Consider the following 16,931-nt stretch of genomic DNA (forward strand, 5'->3'; position numbering starts at 1 on the left):
GTCCCCCCTCCCAGCCCTCTGCTCCTCAGGCAGGAATGGGCCTGGGCGCCCTCGGGAGCCTCCGGCTGCTCTGGGGCCCACACGCCCACTAATTGTGCTGGAGTGGAGCCAGCCAGGGCCGGGCTGGGCGGAGGTGGGGCAGAGTGAGCTGGCGCCCAGCACGGCTGCTGTGGTGCAGGCTGGGGCACTGGGGGGAGGGGCAGGGTGATGGCGGTGGGGTCGCTGGATGGGGCGGGGTCCGGGGTGATGGGGTGGGGTCGCTGGATGGGGCGGGGTCTGGGGTGATGATGGTGGGTGCTCCTGGGTGAGTGGGGTCTGGGGTGGGGTTCCTGGGTGGGTGGGGTCTGGGGTGATGGGGTGGGATTCCTGGGTGGGCAGGATCTGGGGTGATGGGGGCAGGGTCTGGGGTGATGGGTGCGGTTCCTGGGTGGGCGGGGTCTGGGGTGATGGGAGCGGGGTCTGGGGTGATGAGGGTGGGGTTCCTGGGTGGGTGGGGTCTAGGGTGATGGGTGGGGTCTGGGGTGATGATGGTGGGTGCTCCTGGGTGAGTGGGGTCTGAGGTGATGGGGGCAGGGTCTGGGGTGATGGGTGGGGTTCCTGGGTGGGCAGGATCTGGGGTGATGGGGGCAGGGTCTGGGGTGATGAGGGTGGGGTTCCTGGGTAGGTGGGGTCTGGGGTAACGGGGTGGGGTTCCTGGGTGGGCGGGGTCTGGGGTGATGGGGGCAGGGTCTGGGGTGATGAGGGTGGGGTTCCTGGGTGGGCGGGGTCTGGGATGATGGGGGCAGGGTCTGGGGTGATGGGGTGGGATTCCTGGGTGGGCGGGGTCTGGGGTGATGGGGGCAGGGTCTGGGGTGATGAGGGTGGGGTTCCTGGGTAGGTGGGGTCTGGGGTAACGGGGTGGGGTTCCTGGGTGGGCGGGGTCTGGGGTGATGGGGGCAGGGTCTGGGGTGATGAGGGTGGGATTCCTGGGTGGGCGGGGTCTGGGATGATGGGGGCAGGGTCTGGGGTGATGAGGGTGGGGTTCCTGGGTGGGCGGGGTCTGGGATGATGGGGGCAGGGTCTGGGGTGATGAGGGTGGGGTTCCTGGGTGGGCGGGGTCTGGGATGATGGGGGCAGGGTCTGGGGTGATGAGGGTGGGGTTCCTGGGTGGGCAGGATCTGGGGTGATGGGTGGGGTTCCTGGGTGGGTGGGGCCTGGGGTGACGGGGACAGGGTCTGGGGTGATGGGTGGGGTTCCTGGGTAGGTGGGGTCTGGGGTGATGGGTGGGGTTCCTGGGTGGGCGGGGTCTTGGGTGATGGGGGCGGGGTCTTGGGTGATGGGGGTGAGGTCTGGGGTGATGGGGGTGGGGTTCCTGGGTAGGTGGGGCCTGGGGTGATGGGTGGGGTTCCTGGGTGGGTGGGGTCTGGGTGATGGGGTGGGGTTCCTGGGTGGGCGGGGTCTGGGGTGACAGGTAGGGAGCAGGCTCCAGCCCCAAGTCCCCCCACACCCAGATGCCAGCCCCTTGCTGCCCGTTGGGCGACTGTTCCGTCTCTGAGGATCCTGTAATTGACTCTGACACGGGCTGTTCCTACAGACCCCACCCCGCCCCTGCTTGGCGGCCTGGCCCAGCCTGCGCCCCAGGAGAGAGACCCAGGCCCCCAGACCCCAGCTCCCCAGCTCCGCGCAGCCAGCTCCTCTCAGCCTGGGCAGGCAGTGGGGAGGGGCTTTCTAGCGGGCTGGGGAAGGAACGTGGGGCGCCCCGAGCCCACCGGCCCCTCCCTGCACCGGCCCTGTCCCTGCAAGGCCGCAGGGTCCCCACTGAGCCTTCCGGGGGGCCGTCTCGGCAGCTGTGGGTCCGCATTCCTGGCAGGCCAGCCCCGCCTTCCCGGCTCGCTGTGCGAGAAAGCACACGGGGCTGTCAGAGCTGCTGCGCAAACAGCCCGAGTGGGGCCCTGCTGGGACGTGGCTTGACCTGAACCTGGACTCTGGCCACGGCCTGCATCACGGCGGTCACCCCCAGGACCCGGGAGCCCTAGACCCCCGGGGGGCTTGGCCTAGGTCCTGGAACCCCTGTCGGCACAGAGCCGGGATGCAGCCCGTCTTTGGCCACTCTGCCGGCCCCCGGGCACGCCTCAACGTGCAAAGCCCCCTCCCCGGTTCCTGAGACGGTGCTGGGAGGCAGGGGTCCGGAGCAGGAGACGAAGCCCACCTGCACCGATGCCCTCAGGCAGCCCGGCCTGCGCCCCCGCTAAGCGTTCATTAGGAGGCTGGGCTCCCCCAGGACCACGCCGGCTTAGCTGTCCAGGGCTCCGGGCAGCCCTCAGCGCCGCCCTCCCCGCCGGGCTGTGCCCTGGGTGTGGGCTCGGCCCCCTGGGGAGAGGCCAGCTGGGCGGTGCGGCCTCAGCGCACACGTGGGCGGCGCAGAGCCTCCCCCAAGGCCATGGTGACCGAGAGTGACTTTGTCCCCCTGCAGAGCCGCACCCACGGCTGTGCTGCCCACCCACAGCCTGCAGGGTGGGGCACCGCACCCCCACCCCACCTAGCCTTCCCCAGGCTTGTGGCACTGGGGGAGGGGGCGGCACAGCCCACTCCTCACCTAGACCCTTGGCAGAGACACCACCCTGGCCCCGGGGCCACGTGTGCCTGTGCTGCCCGCTCTGGACACACGGCCTTCTGGGAGTGCTCGGGGCACGTGGGGAGCCTTGGAGGGGCTCCCCCGGCTGCTCTCTGCCCTCACTGCACACAGAGTAAACTCACCACGCAGGCCCCATCCTCGGCTCTGAGAACCAGCGACGGGGCGTAGGGCAGGCCGGCTGAGGAGGGGAGGGGCGAGGGGTGCTCCATCCCCCCATGTGCCTGCAGTGAGGGGCGGGTGCTCAGGGGACCTCGGGACCCCAAGGCCATGACTTCCTGTGTCTCTGCCCTTGGCCAGACCGTGGGGCAAGAGGCAGGACATTCCGGAGTCGAGTCCAGGGGCAAGGCCGAGGCCCCTGCAGCCCAGGGAGGCTTGAGCAGTGCCCCTAACGGGCAGCGCCTCTGCTCCCCTGCACCGAAGGCACGCGCTCCCCGTGTGACAATCACAAAGTCACGTGGGCTCAGCCTCCAGGGCGGGGGCAGTGCCCCCCAGCCAGGCGCGTGGCGCTCGCTCCCCTGCCTGCCCCTCCCACGCCCCCCTCGGACCCCCGGCAGGTGCGCTTCTGCCGGGATCCGGAGCCCGCACGGTGCTGGCCCCCAAGGCGCCGGCTGGGGGGGGGGAGCGGCCCAGATCCCGGCCCCGCCCCCGCTCGCGGGGACTGGCGAGCAGTGTTTACCCAAGACGGCTATTTGGGGAGAAAGGCGGAGAAAGGCAAGGCTGCTCCCGGCTTCCTGCCGGCTCCCTGCTGGGTTATTCAGCGCCTCGTGCTTTCCAAGGGCGCCAGCGCCCGAGAGAGCCCGGCGGGGAGCGCGGGCCGGTGCCAGCCCGAGGGGCACGGTCGCGCCGTGCGTAATCCCGAATAAGGCGCAGTCCACTCCGGAGGTCGCCAGCACTGGGCCAGCCGCCGCTCCCCCACCCCCGGCGGCCCCCGGCTCGTCCCCAGAGAGGCGGAGCTGCGGGGCTGGGGGCTGGAAGCCAAGCAGGCCAGGACCCCCGCCCCCGAAGGGGAAGGGGACAGCCCCCGCCTCGCTCCCGGCCGGCCCCGAAGACGCTTCCCCCGCCCCCGCCCCACCGAACTTCTCGTCCCCGGAGCGGAAAGTTGGAGGGCGGCGGGGCGCGGGCGCGGGGGCGGGGGCGCGCGGGCCTCAGCACCGCGGACAGCGGCGCGCGGGGCGGCCCCGGCCCTACCTGTCGTCGCCGGGCAGCGGCTGCTCGCCCAGCAGCAGGTCCCGGAAGCGGTACCGCGGCGGCAGGGGCAGCACCTCCGAGTCCAGGTCGCTCATCGTGAGGCCGGCGGACGACCGCAACCCTCCCGCGCCGCCGCCTGCGGGCGCCCCCGCCACACCGAGCGCACGCCGCGGCCCCGCCCAGCCGGCCAGCCAGTGCCCCCGGCCCGGCCCCTTCCCCGCCCCAGGTACCCTCCCCCTCGTCCCGCCCCCTCCCTCCTCCCGCGCTGCTCCAGCCGAGACCACCAGCCCGGCACCTCACCCAACCTCACCCTGCCCAGCCCGGGCCCCCCTCTCCAGACTCCTCCCACCCCTCTGCCCTGCCCCAGCAGGTGCCCCTGGCCCTGCCCCTCCCCCAAGCCGGAAGGTACTGCTGCCCAGATCCTGTCCCTGCCCCACCTGCAGGGGTGCCCACACCCACCCCAGGGCACCTGCAAGGGGGGTGGGGCTCCTAGTGCCTGGTGGGGGCTTGGGAGGTGGGAGCTGTTAGGACAGGTGCTGAAGCTGCCCTGGGAGCCCGCCCACCGCCCTGGACAGTCCAGTGCCTCCCCCTGCAGCCCCACAGACCCCAAGGCTGGGCCCCGGCTGCCGAGTGGTGCGGGTGGCATGAGGGCTGGGGGCTTAGGGAGCCACTGTTTGCAGCCTCCCTGGGCCCCCAGCTCTCCTGCCAGGGTCCCCAGTCAGCCTGGTCACAGGGGTGTGGGGCAGCCGCCGTAAACAGGGTCCCTTCGGGGCCAAGCGCTGTCTACCACACTCCGGCACCTTTGCTGGGCCCACCTCCACCCCGAGGCGGGTTCCGGCCCCAGTTACCCACACGCTCGGCCAGCAGAGCCATGCTCCGGGGTCCCAGCCTCTGGGGAGCAGCCCAGGCCCTCTCTGCCCCCACCCCCTGTCAGGATCCCCACCACCTGCCGACGGCCACCCAGGGAGCACTCACTCCATCGTGCCCACGGGCCCACGGTGGGAGACTCAGGCCGGCACCCTGGCTCCTCGTCCTCGGGCATGGACTGATTGTCCAGCTGAGGCCAGTCCCAGGCCACGCTCCGTGCTGTCGCCACGGCCCTGCAGGATGCAGCCAGCAGTGCCCCCTCCCCAGCTCATCCAAGAGTGGCAGCCCCGCCCGGGAAGGGCAGCCGGCAGCCACAGCCAGACTCTGGACATGGGGGGGCTCTGGAGAGGCCGCGCTGGCCCCTTGCTGGGGGCAGGTTCTCCCCCTGTCCAGGCCCGTTCTTCTCGGCCGTGTGACCGGCAGGAGGGCAGAGGGGGTGGGGGCGGTCCAGCCTCAGGCAGGTGCAGGAGGCTGCTGACCACGCTGAGCTTCCCTGCGGTGTGGGAGGCCGGCAGCGAGGCCGCTCACGTGGGCTCCAGGTCACGGTGGGCTACGAAGCCCCTGCTCCCTGTCCTCAGAGAGGGCGGGGGCGCTTCCCTGAGCCCCCACGGCTCCACCCTGGGCAGGCAGCAGGCGTGGGCGCCCCCACCCTCCAGCGGCCCGGTGGGGCCCCATGACCGGGCCAGGATGTGCCGGGAGAGGCCGGTGCCGGCGCTGCACCTGCACCTGTTTTCCAGGTCGCGGGGCCGACCCCGAGGCTCTGGCAGGGTTTGCAGACGACTTTCCCGACCGCTTCTCCCGTCCCGAGCAGGCTCGGCCGTGGGCAGCGTGGGCAGCGTGGGCAGCATGGGCAGCATGGGCAGGCGGGGGTGGGGGTGACTGCCTGGCCGGGGCTCGGGGGCCACCTGTGTTTTCCACGAGCTGCCGGCCTGAGTCTCCCACCGTGGGCCCGTGGGCATGACGGAGTGGGTGCTCCCTGGGTGGCCGTCGGCAGGTCGTTCCTCAGCGAAACCCCAAGGGGCCCCCGGCTCCCCCAGCACGGTCTCTGCCCCCCCTTGGAGGCTTTCTCCCCTGGCCTTGGCCTTGGCCTGGAGGCTCAGTCCTGGGTGGGCACAGGGAGTCCAGAGCCCCCAGAGGGAGGCTTGGGAGGGGGACAAGCTGCCCGTGCCCCTCGGGCGCTGCTGGCACAGCCGGATGGCCAACAGCCCTCCGGCCCTCTTGCCCCTCCCCAGCAGGGCCACCGCCCACGGGCACCGGCCTGTTTGTGGTGCTGGCTGAGGGCCGGGGCCCCGGGGTCTCCTGGAAAGGGGCCTGGTATAGGAGGGGTGGGACAGAGGTGTGGTCCCGCTGAGACCACCTGCCACGCACAAAGCTGGGTCACAGCAGGTGGCGCCTGGGAGTGGGGATGGGCCGGGTCACTGCAGGAAGGGGGGGGGCGGCAGGGCAATCAGTGGCTCCCTGAGCCCCCAGCCCTGGTGCCACCCGCACCACTCGGCAGCCGGGGCCCAGCCTTGGGGTCTGTGGGGCTGCAGGGGGAGGCACTGGACTGTCCAGGGCGGTGGGCGGGCTCCCAGGGCAGCTTCAGCACCTGTCCTGACAGCTCCCACCTCCCAAGCCCCCACCAAGCCCTAGGAAGGCTCGGGGTGAGCCCCCTGCCTCCCAGATAAAATCTTTATAAGGGGGGGGGGATGCTGCGACATCTTCCCACCAGAGCTCTCACGTGACTGTCCACACAGCACGGACAGCAGGGGGTGGCCAGCGCCGACTTTTCTAAGTGTATTTTATTTGAAATGTAAAGTTACAGAGAGAGGGAGAGAGACCCTCCGTCTGCTGGTTCCCTCCCCAAATGGTCACAGGGCCTGGGCTGGGCCAGGAGCCGGGAACTTTATCCAGGTCTCCCACATGGCTACAGGCGCCCAAGCACTTGGGCCACCACCTGCCGCTGTCCCAGGGGCCTCAGCAGGGAGCCGGATAGGAAGTGGAGCGGCTGGGACTCGAACCGGCACCCACACAGGGCACCGGCGACACAAGCGACAGCGTAACCCGCCACACCACAGTGCCGGCCGTGGTCCATCCTCTCCGTGTGTGTGTGGGGGGGCAGGTTTCCGTCAGGCCCTGGAGACCCACCCTGCAGGTCCGCAGGCTCCCTAATGGAATCCCAGTGACAGGCGCGCACCCCCCCTCTTCCCGGACGCCTCCGACGGCCAGCGGGTGCAGCACGGCCCCTCCTGCTGGCAGCCACCGTCCTGGGGAGTCGCACCCACGGTGCCGTGCAGGGGGCCTGGCGGGGGCCGACCTGTGCTAGGAAGACAGGAGAGCTAAGGGCTGGCCCCCCGCCCCCCGGGGGGGGGGGCGTCTGCTCAGGAATAGCATCTCCAGTCCAGGAAACGCGTCCCCGAGGCCCCCTCAGTCCACACCACACCCTGGGCCCTGTTCACGGGCGCTCGCGAGGAGCAGGAGGAGCCACACGCCACGGACACGTCACTCAGGACGCAGGCTTGGCAGGCACACACGTGCGCGTACGTGGATGCGTGTGCACACACGTGCCCGGGCATCCCGGTGCCGCTGTGGGGGGCCGGAGGCGCTGGGCGTGGTGCCAGCCGGCCAAGGCTGCAGAAGCGCTGCTGACCACTGCGGGAAACCTGAGCTTCCTCCCCGAGTCATTAAGGAGCCGGAGCCGCCCACGCTAGCCTGGCAGCTGGGCGGGCAGGCGTCCCCAGGAGACACAAGACAGGTGACACTCCCGGCGTGGGCGGTCACTCCCGGCATGGGCAGCCGAGGCGACTGAAGCTGGAGCTGCGTGGCAGACAGGAACACGGCCCCCGAGGGGGCACCCAGCCCGGGCCCGCCCCGCCCGTCTGAGGCTGGGGCTGGCCTCCCAGGAGCACCCTCCTAGCTGTCCCTCCCACTTGGTTACTGGGGGCTGCCCTGCCAGGACACACTGCCCAAGGGCGGGGACGTGGGGGCGTGGAGGCTGCTCCTGCCCGGCCCAGAGAAACACGCGCTGCGCTGCGGAGCGGAGGCACCCAGCCCTTCTCTGGTGCGGGTCTCACAGCACGGGACCCACAGGGTCCGGGCAGCTCCTCGGCACAGTGAGGTGGGGGCGCCGGGCCAGACTCCGCCTCCAGCCACCGAGGGGCTCCCAGCCTGGACTTGCAGGGCTCTGGTCAGCCCCCAGGCACTGCCCCGGGGCGCCAGCTCTGTCCAGGGGACCAGCAGGGGATGGTGACGCTGCCCAGAAGAGAGCTAGCCCCTCAGCTGGGGCCTCCTGGGCAGCCTCCCGCCCTGCCCCCACCCCAGGAGACTCCTGGGTCTGGAACACGCTGCCCCAGCCCGCCCTCACCAACCCTGCCGGTCAGACCCGAGCTGGAGTCCAGGGCCGACAGAGTCCCGGCTCCCAGGGCCTTGGGAGCCTCGGTGGCCGCCTGGACCGCGCGTCCCAGCTGGGGAAACCCAGGCCCAGAGCCGGAGCGCCCGCCTCCCCTCTGCCCCTCCTCCACGCAGTCTGGCTCTGCCTCGATGCTCCCCCACCCCCACCCCGGCCACTCCTGTCCGCTTCTGGCCAGCGCTGAAGCCCCAAGACGATGGCCAGTGACACCACGGGGACTTCACACGGCAGCCCGCAGGCCCCTCGCCGGTAAGGGCTCCGCCCCCTGCCCGTGGGACCCGGGACGACCCCAGCCCTCCTTCCTCTGCCACAGGCCGACACCCCCAGGCTCACCCCCAACAGTGGGGGATGCCCCGAGGCCTGCACCCAGGGGAGGCCCAGGGCCAGCAGCAGCCCCGGCCCTCCCCGCAGTGGCCAGAGCCCGAGGCCTCTGCGGGCTCCTGTGGGCGGTGCCACCAGGCTCGAGGTGAGCGCCCAAGGACACTGAGGGTCACCACCCACCTCGCACATGTCCTGCGGCTTCCAGAGGCAGGAGAGGCCACGGCCACGGCGCCAGAGCCACGAGTGCTGGGGCCACGCCAGGTCGCAGCTGTGCTGGCCACCTGGGCTTCTGCCGGGCAGGGTCTCCCCATGGGCATCAGGAGCACGAGGCGTACCTCCCCGGGTGGAGACGGCAGCTCACTGGGCACACGGGGCAGCGGGTGGCCGGAGAGGGCCCCAGGCCACACGTGGAGGCCAGCGGGAGCTGCCTCCCAGCCGTGGTCCTGGCCTCACTTCCCCTCCCGGTGTCCACCTCCCGCCCGGCCTCCTGCTGCCACCACGCGGGAGACGTGGTCAGAGGACGTCGGCCTCAGGCTGCTGGGCGGGGTGGGGCCCCCAGATAGGACGGCTGAGCGGCCGCCGGGGCAGCTGGCACTGGAGCCTCTCTGCTGCCCGGCCCCTGCTGCCCCAGCTGGGTCCCTCAGCGTCTCCCGAGAACCCCACACCCCTGCCCACCCAGCAGCGTGAGCAGGTCCTCTGGCCAGGTCAACACGACTGCTCCCCACTGGCCCCGGTCAGCGCCACTAAGCATCAGCGTGGTCACCCAAGGTACCCGAGGCCCTTCCCACCCTACAGAGCAGATCCCTGGCCCAGAGCGCAAAGCACTCGCCCCAGCCCGCACGGCCACTCCGCCCGGGAGCCGGGGTGCGCCTGGGTGCGCCAGGCTGCAAGACTCAGCTCCCCCAGGGCTCCTGCCGGGTCCCCAGGCCTCTGCTCCAGCCCCCAGCCACGCAGGAAGGGGCCTACTCCCACGCAGCCCGGAGCCCCCGGGACCAGACCAGGGCTGCTGCTCCCGGCGCAGCGGCCAGCCAGGGCCCCCACCCCCGAGCCTACGCGGGCTGATCTCGCCGACACACGGCTGCCAGCCTTGCCGGGGTGCATTCACGCTGCACGCCCCGTACACACCCCGTACACGCGTGCACCCCGGCCCCCAGTGCCTGGGACACGCCCTGATTGACCCCCACTTCAAGACCCTGGCTCGTCGTTTGTGGGTTTTGGGACGAGGCCGCGGGGCAAGCGACCGCCACCAGCCGAGCCTCTGGGAGGAAGCAGGAGTCTGGGACCCCTGCCCACCCCGTGGAAACACCTCTGTCCCCTGAGCTGCTGGGGCCACCCCTGGCCGTGGGCAGAGCCCCGCGTTCTCACCAGCTGTCACTTGACCAGCCAGGGCCGTGCTGCATCGCGGGACCTCTATGCTCTCCCGTGGGGCCGGGGCTGCTTCCTAGCGTGGACCTGGAGGCCTGGACCCACCCGTGCAAGGCCGGCCCAGCACACCCATCAGGCTCAGAAGGCCCCGGGGGTGCAGGGAACGCAGCGGCAGGAAAGGCAGCTGGGGGGCCTGACAGGAAGTGCAGCAGTGGGGGGGGGTCGCGGCTCTGGGGCAGCCCTGCCAGGCCCCTCCCTCTCCCCAGCAGGACCCCTACAGCAGGGTGGGTAAGACCAGAGAGGGGGCCAGGAGGCTGGAGACAGGGCTGGGCTCCTCCAGGCCCAGCCTGCACCCCAGGGGCCCAGGGGGCGACCCTGCCCTCAGTGGTGTGCTGCGGCCCCGGGACGAGGGGTGACTGGGCTCAGCGGTCCTCGGGGTGGGCTGGTGTGGGTCAGGGTCCCCTCCACAGGTCGTACCTGGGCACGAGCGAGCCGGCCGGAATGGAGAGGCCAGTGGGTGTGGCCACCGCCAGCGTTGCAAGAAGATGGCCCTGCCGGTGCTACAGCGGTGGAAGAATCTGGAAAGTTCCAGAAGACTCCAGCTCCGGACACTCGCAGGTGCACACCTCCCCAGCCAGGAGCAGGGAGGCAGCTGGGGGTGCGCTGGGCAGTGTGCCCCCCCCGCACGGCTTCCTGTCGGGCACCACAGCCCACCCCGAAGGGCAGGGACAAGCCCTCTCCTCAGCCACCGGAAACGAAGGACCCCACAGGAGGACGGGATTCCGGGTCCAGGCGTCCCTTGGCCCAGGTTCGCATCTCTGCACCGGCCGAGTCCACCAGTGCTGAGCGCAGACCCCGCTGCCCCTGGCCGCGGTGCCCAGCGTGGCGCCCCTCCCGGGAACTGGGGCAGAGCCGGGGGGGAGGGGCGAAATCCGTGCAAGGGGCCCCGGGCAGGGGGCGTCCGGGGTGACGGGGCCGCCTGGGAGAGGCTGCAGGGGTTGGGGCGTAGAGGCGGCGCTGGGCCTGACCCCGGGGAGCTGGGGTGCGCGCAGTCAGGCGGAGCGCCTGCGGTGGAGGGGGCACCCACGGGGGGCGCCCACCCTCTCCACAGCCTGAGTCCTGCGGACCCGCCTCGGCGCCCCCACAACACCGGAGAAGCCGCAGAGCCCTGGGAACCCCAGGCTAGGGCACGCGCACCTGCCAGGCGCCGTCTTCCGCTGCGGGGGGTTTGGAGGGGGCCCGGATTCACTGGCCTCTGACAATTTTTCTAGGGGGAGGGACTTCGCTGCGCATGCGTGCAGCGAAGGGCCTGGGTGCAGGGGCGGGTAGCACCCGTGGGGCTGCGCGGATGGCGCGTGCGTGGGCGGGGGCACGGAGCCGACAGCGCGCACCTGGGCTGTGGCGGCTTTGGTTGGGGCCACGTGGGCAGAGGGCAGGGCCCACGTGCCAGGGCGGGGTCCGGGCCCACGTGGTGGGCGGGGCCCACGTGCCAGGGCGGGGCCCACGTGCCGGGGCGGGGCCGAGCAGCGGCGTGGGGGCGGGGGGGTCGCGTTCCCTGTTTCTCGCTCTTTCTGCGCCGAGGGCTCATGGCGTCCTGGAGCGCGGACTCCGAAGCCGGCGCCTCCAGACTCCCCGTCTTCAGAGGGAGCAGGTGAAGCGTGGGCGGGGTCAGGCTCGGGCTCTGCCCCGCGGTGCCCCGAGCCCGCCCTGGCGGTGGGGAGAGCGCCGCGCCCCCACCCCACCGACCCTGGCCTGGTCTTCCCCCAGCCCCCCGACGACGGCCCCCGGGCTCCTCCTGGCCTTCTCCGGGGTCCCGGACAGCGGCTGCTCGCCGCCCAGCGTTCCCGCCGGCTCCATGGACGCCGCCCCCGGCAGAGCCCCGCCTGGGGCCGGGGGTCCGGGCTCGGGCCTCCCGCGGAACGTTCTCAGCGAGCGGGAGCGCAGGTGCGCGGGCCTGGGGCTCCCGGGGAGGGGCGTGGGGCCGTGTCCGGGGTCAGCGGGGAAGCTGGGGGGTTGTCTGTGGCCCTGGGCATCCCGGGGTCCTGGCCGAGACGCTGGGCCCCGCTCCACCCCGCCGGCCAGCGGCGATGGACAGGCTGGGCTGGCGGGGTCGGGGCCTGGGAGTGCCCCCGGGCTCTCTGGGGGTCCGCGCAGACGCCGGTGGGTGCTGGCGCCGACAGGAAGCGCATCTCCGTGAGCTGCGAGCGCCTGCGGGCGCTGCTGCCGCAGTTCGAGGGCCGGCGCGAGGACATGGCGTCCGTACTGGAGATGGCCGTGCGCTTCCTGCAGCTGGCGCGGGGCCTGGCGCCCGCCTGGGAGCAGCCTGGCGTGAGTGTGGGGCGCGGTTTGCTTGCTTTCCGGGGGGTCAGTGCTGCTGTTCCCCTAAACCCTAGCGGTTGGGACCCCACCGTCTGCCAGCTGTGGGGGTGGGGACCCCTCCCCGCCGCGGACCCCCCTCAGGTCCTGTCCCTGCCCGCTGGGGCCTGGGCTGTGCTGTCCTGGGGCGCGGCGCGTGGGTTGGAGCCCCTCTGCTGGTGGTGGGGTGGAAGGGGCCGTGGAGCCTCGTGTCCCCGCCTGCCCCCCACGCAGCCCCGGGTCCTGGGTGCCGGCGAGGCGCTGGGCTGGCTGCAGCCCCTTTGCTGTCTGTGTTTGTAGCTTCGCGCTTCCCGCAAGGACGCGTGGGCGGGGTGGCCGCAGAGCCTCCTGCAGCTGGCGCTGGCGGGCCAGGTTCCAGCCGAGGAGCCGGGTGGGACCACGTCAGTATGCCTGGGGCCAGCCCTGGGTCAGGGGTGGGAGGGGGTGGCCCGGTCAGCGGGCTCAGTCTAGCGTGGGGGTGCGGGGTGGGAGCCCGGCCGTTGCCCGCGGGCTGTGCCCGGCCCTGTCCGATTGCCTCTGGGCCGCCAGGGGTGTTTCCTGTGCGGGGTGACGGGTAGCCAGCTAGGTGCCTGGCGTGCATCGGCGGAGAGCTAAGCCTCTGCGGAAAGATCTGGAACTGGGCGGGGCTGAGCTCAGTAGCCCCGGGAGGCGTTCTGGAGCCCGGCTGTCTGCTCCCGGGGGTGGGGTGTGTGCAGCCCCTGGAGTCCTTGTCCTCGTGGCCTGTGCGACCCCGGGGGCAGCCGCACCCTGGGAAGCCCGGGCTTGGGCCAGGCCAGTGCCGGCCTGCGGGCTCCGAGCGGCTGCTCTTCCTGTGTTTTCGGCCAGGCCACAGGAGCTCCTGGGCTGCGCGGTCCTGGGCGTGGAGGAGAGCAAGGCCGCGGCCGGCTCGTCTGGGTTGCTGGACAGGCTGTCCCCCGTCCCTGGTGAGCGCTGGCCTGGCCCCCGCCCAAGCGGGCAGGAGCTGGGGATCTCCGGAGTCGAGGGGGGTCTGCGCCCCAGGGGCTCTCAGGCTGGGGTGCAGGGAGGCAGGGAGGACCTGCCCTCAGCTTGCTGTTTCCGGCTCCTCCCCGCCTGCCGCCTGCCCCGGAGGACGGAGGGTTGAGCTGGCTGCGGCTCTGACGCTCTGGGCGCCCCAGGCCGCGTCGCCCCAGCCTCTGGGTCGGGACACAGGGAGGCCGTGCTGCTCCTGCCCGTCCCTGGCGCGGTCGAGGTCGGCGCCTCTGTCTGCCCTGCTTGTGTTCCCGTCTGGGACGGGTCGGGGTCCCCTCCCCCGCGCTGGCCTTTGCTCCCGATGCCCTTTACGGCTGAGCTCCGGCTGGTCTGTGGGAGCTGCGCGGCGACCCCCCCCCCCAGCACCCTCATGGCCGCACCCCTGTGCTCACAGCGGGCGGCGGGTGAGGCAGGGCTGTGTCTGTCCTCCCCTGGGGGTCAGGGACCTCCGGCTGGTGGAGCCCCCTGCTTGACCTGAGGCTCACTGCGTGTGTGGGGGTGGGGGAGGTGCTGGTGGCTGGGCCCCCGCAGGGGCGGGGCAGGGGGAGTGACCCACCCTTGTCTCTCAGAGCCTCCCAGCGCGGTGCCCAGGCCTCCGGGCCTGACCCTCTCCAAGCCCCCGAGGCTGCCTGCGTTCTGGCCGCACAGCCTGGGGCAGCTGAGCGAGGAGGCCCCCGGCGGGCTGGGCCGGGGCGGGCCGCTGGCCAGGGGCTCTGCGTCTCCAGGTGGGCCGGCCGAGGTGGCCCTGGTGCCCGTGCCAGGCGTGAGGTGAGTGCCCTTGGCGTGCACGTGCGTGTGTGCAGGCGAGCGTGTGAGCCCTCGCGTGCCTTCTGCCAGCCCAGGCCCGGCCTTGCTCGTCCCCTGGAAGCCCCCCAGGGTGGGCTGTGGCGGCTGGGCGCGGCGGGCTCGCCCTGGGCGGGTGTGTGAGTGTGTGTGTGTTTTCTGATTGCTGTTTTGGCTGATGGTGGAAGGAGCCGGTGTTGGCTGAGCGCCCAGCCGGGGCGTGGGCGGCTCGGCTGGTGAGGGCCCAGCGGGGACCCCGCAGGCCGGCAGCAGCCCTCGCCTGTGCCCGGGGTTCAGGGCCTGCGGCCTGCACTGGGCTGTTCCCCGCGGCTGCGGTGGGCGTGAGCAAACCGTGAAGGGAGGGGGTACTTGGCTCGGTGGTGCGCGGGTGCAGGGTGCGGGGTGGAGGGCTCCCACCTGGCGACGGCCGCCTGCTGGCTGGGGCACCATGAGCCCCTCCTGCCCGGAAGCCCTCACAGCCCTGGGGCCGCCCAGGTGAAGGCCCGGCCCTGCCTCTGAGCGCCGAAGTCTGCCCGCACGTTTCGTGTGCCGCAGCTGGGACACAGACCCCCCCTGGGGCCCATGTCCCTCTGGGGCCTGGGTCTGCCCTGGCCACTGCGGCCGTCTTGCCTCCAGGTGTGGGCCGGGACCCGACGCGGAGGAGGGGTCGTTCCTGCTGACCGCCAGTCCTGACTGGTGGCTGGGTGAGTGGCGTGGGGTCCAGACCCCTGCACTGGCTTCGGGGCTGGGGAGCGGGGCCCAGGCCCAGCTTGCTGTCTGAGCAGGGTCCCCGGCCGGTCCTCCAGCCCTGTGTGCCCGTGGGTGGTGGCTGGAAGGGGGAAGAACGTGTGGGGGCCCTGTGAGGACACGGGCAGGTGACGGGCGGGGTCTGAGCCAGTGCGGGTGCACCTGGCCGCACGTGGCTCCGCGTGCCCTGCAGGGGGCCCCGGCGGCCGGTGCTGGCTGCACAGCGCTGGACATTCGGGTCGGGGCTGCCCTCTGCTGGTGGGGCCCTGGGCTCCCTGGCGGCTGCACCCCTCGGCCCAGCCTCCTGAGGCCCCGGGCTGGCGGGACAAGGCGGGGCTCGTGTCCCCGTCTCAGACACGCGGAGGTGGGGGTCTGTGCCGTGTGCCTGCTCTGCTCACGGCCCGGTTTGCTTCCAGGGCCCTTGGAGAGCAGAGGAGGCGGAGCCGCCAGGAGCAGCCCGTTGGACGGGGCGGAGCCGGGCTTCCTCGGGGACCCCGAGCCCGGCCCCCAGGAGCCCCAGGACGGCCCCCTGGAGCTGTGGGGCTCAGAGCCGGGCTGCTCGGGCCTGGCCCTGAGAGAGGAGGTGGACAGCATCTTCCCGGATTTGCTGGCCTGCTAGCCGCCCGGGCACCTGCGGCGGCTCCGCCCGGGGTTCGCGTCACAGCTGTGTGGGGCGGGCTCGCGGAGGCTGCGTATTAAAGAGGGCGCGGTGTTCCCGAGGAAGCTGCCTCCCAGGCTGTGGTCTGAGCCCCCGCACCCACGCAGGCGGCTGCTCGCCTGTGTCCCTGCGGTCCTGGGTCCCTGCGTGGCCCAGCCCGGCGTGGGGTGGGGGGCTCTGGGCCCCTCCCCAGCGTCCAGCCTTCAGGGTGGCCTCCCTATGGGCTGCCCCGCTGCTCTTGGGGTCTCCGTGTGCCTCCAGCTTGGACCCACGTGGGGGTCTGGCCTCGCCGCAGGCTGCTGGGAGGAGAGGGCTGGTCCCCAGTGCTGGGGGGCCGGGGCACGCTGGGCAGAGGCCTGTGCATCGGGGGTCCGAGCTGCTGGGAGCAGTGGACCAAGCCCCGGGGTCCGGCCCCGCACCTCCCAGCCGTGGTGAGGGTGGGCCAGGGGCTTCTCGGTGCTGTCCTGGCTGGAGGCAGCTCCGGGCCCCCACCCCAGGTCCTGATTCGGAGCCCCCGGCTCTGCCCGCCGCGTTAGCTGCCTCCCGTGTGAGGCACTGCAGGTGGGGCTGTGGGGCTGCCGGCGCAGGCGTGAGGGGGCGGGGCTTCCGCCGGGGCCAGGAGCGGGAGGGCTCGGAGTGGGCTCCAGCACCGGCCCTTGTGCCCGGCCCTCGGGAGGGCGGCGCTGGGGGCCGGCTGTGGGGCCCATCCTCAGGCCCCCCCACTCGGGAACTCCGGAGACCCCGCACAGGACGGGGAGCCCTGGGCCTCCGGCCCCTGGAGCGGGGCGGGCGCTGTCCCCTGAGGGGGCATCACCGGGCTTGGCTGCTGGTATCCCACAGACGTCCTGGGTCCCGAGAAGGTGGCGGGAGGGTGGCGGCCTGGCTGGTGCTGCGCTCTGCCTCGGTGGTGATGTCGGCCGCGGCTCCTGGTGGGCCTCGTGTGCACGCGGGTGTATACACGTGTGTGGGCGTGCTGTTCCTCCAGGCACAGACGGCTGGCTTTGCCCACCCCCACCACGAGTCCCCCTGGTGCTGACGCCGTCCCCTGGGCTTCGATGGCGCCGATTCCCGGGGTGCAGACTTGGGTCTTTGCCCAGCGGTCGGGGCCCAGTCCCCCGCCTCCCCTGAAGTGGGGGCAGAGTGACCATGACGCTGCTCGGGGTCATCTGTGCCCGGGCGACTGCCCTGAAGGTGCTCCTGAGGGCCCTGGGCAGCCAGCCCGTCCCTCCGTCTGCCCTCGGGAGGTGGTGGGAGGAGCTGTGGCCCTGGCCGAGTCGGGGCTGGACCCTGAGTTCGCGGAACCGCTCCTTGTGGCTTCCCTGCCCTCCTGTTGTCCATCCTGGAGCCTGGTGGTCTCGGGGTGCCACGTGACTGCGTGGACCGGTCAGGACCAGCTGGGGCCCCTGCGAGCACACCTGTCACCTGGCCGCATGTCGCCCGCGACTCCGAGTGCCCCCGGGGCGGCGCAGGCGTCAGAACCCCCCCCCTTCAGGCCCGCGGTCCGGGAAAGGCCGCGTTGCCCTTGATGCCGTCTTCCCTGCTCCCGGGTTCTTCCGCCCGCGTCCCACGCGTGCTCACCCACTCACGGACCTGGGGGGGGCCCCCACCTGCTGCTCTGAGCGTGTGCGGCTGTC

The 16,931-nt window shown here is 72.5% G+C and overlaps 2 protein-coding genes and 1 long non-coding RNA gene across 7 annotated transcripts in view; 1 reads left to right on the top strand and 2 right to left on the bottom strand.

Annotated features, from left to right (window-relative positions):
• KCNT1 (potassium sodium-activated channel subfamily T member 1) overlaps positions 1–3,958 on the bottom strand; it is a 48,605-nt gene extending 44,647 nt beyond the window's left edge. For 2 of the 4 annotated variants that reach the window (XM_070059282.2, XM_070059271.2), the window contains exon 1: positions 3,803–3,957. In XM_070059282.2, the coding sequence (XP_069915383.2) occupies positions 3,803–3,897 (95 nt within the window). In that variant the 5' untranslated portion in view covers positions 3,898–3,957. Of the gene's footprint in view, positions 1–3,802 lie in introns of all 4 variants that reach the window. The other 2 variants (XM_070059289.2, XM_070059293.2) reach the window with 2 other exon arrangements.
• A 2,496-nt stretch (positions 3,959–6,454) lies between these two features.
• Positions 6,455–11,144, bottom strand: LOC149128927 (uncharacterized). 2 transcript variants are annotated; one of them, XR_016226873.1, is made up of 4 exons: positions 10,941–11,144; positions 10,221–10,321; positions 9,744–9,838; positions 6,455–6,965 (listed from the first exon to the last, which is right to left on the bottom strand). It is a non-coding gene; the product is annotated as an uncharacterized LOC149128927 (long non-coding RNA). The 2 variants fall into 2 exon arrangements; XR_016226872.1 differs by having other exon boundaries at positions 6,455–6,970.
• A 131-nt stretch (positions 11,145–11,275) lies between these two features.
• SOHLH1 (spermatogenesis and oogenesis specific basic helix-loop-helix 1) lies at positions 11,276–15,362 on the top strand. Its single transcript, XM_070059298.2, has 8 exons — positions 11,276–11,394; positions 11,511–11,687; positions 11,924–12,071; positions 12,399–12,499; positions 12,945–13,042; positions 13,679–13,877; positions 14,529–14,596; positions 15,056–15,362. The coding sequence occupies exons 1-8, from the start codon at positions 11,330–11,332 to the stop codon at positions 15,256–15,258; spliced, it is 1,059 nt and encodes a 352-aa protein (XP_069915399.2). The 5' UTR covers positions 11,276–11,329; the 3' UTR covers positions 15,259–15,362.
• The last annotated feature ends 1,569 nt before the right edge of the window (positions 15,363–16,931 follow it).

This window comes from Oryctolagus cuniculus, chromosome 1 (assembly GCF_051225735.1).
Source record: "Oryctolagus cuniculus isolate XC-2025 breed Fujian yellow rabbit chromosome 1, ASM5122573v1, whole genome shotgun sequence".
NCBI classification, from domain to species: domain Eukaryota; kingdom Metazoa; phylum Chordata; class Mammalia; order Lagomorpha; family Leporidae; genus Oryctolagus; species Oryctolagus cuniculus.

Coding starts and splice junctions, on each gene's coding strand:
- SOHLH1 (XM_070059298.2), top strand. CDS start 11,330: ATGGCGTCCTGGAGCGCGGACTCCGAAGCCGGCGCCTCCAGACTCCCC. Junction 11,688..11,923: donor CTCAGCGAGCGGGAGCGCAG/GTGCGCGGGCCT, acceptor TGGCGCCGACAG/GAAGCGCATCTCCGTGAGCT. Junction 12,072..12,398: donor CCGCCTGGGAGCAGCCTGGC/GTGAGTGTGGGG, acceptor CTGTGTTTGTAG/CTTCGCGCTTCCCGCAAGGA.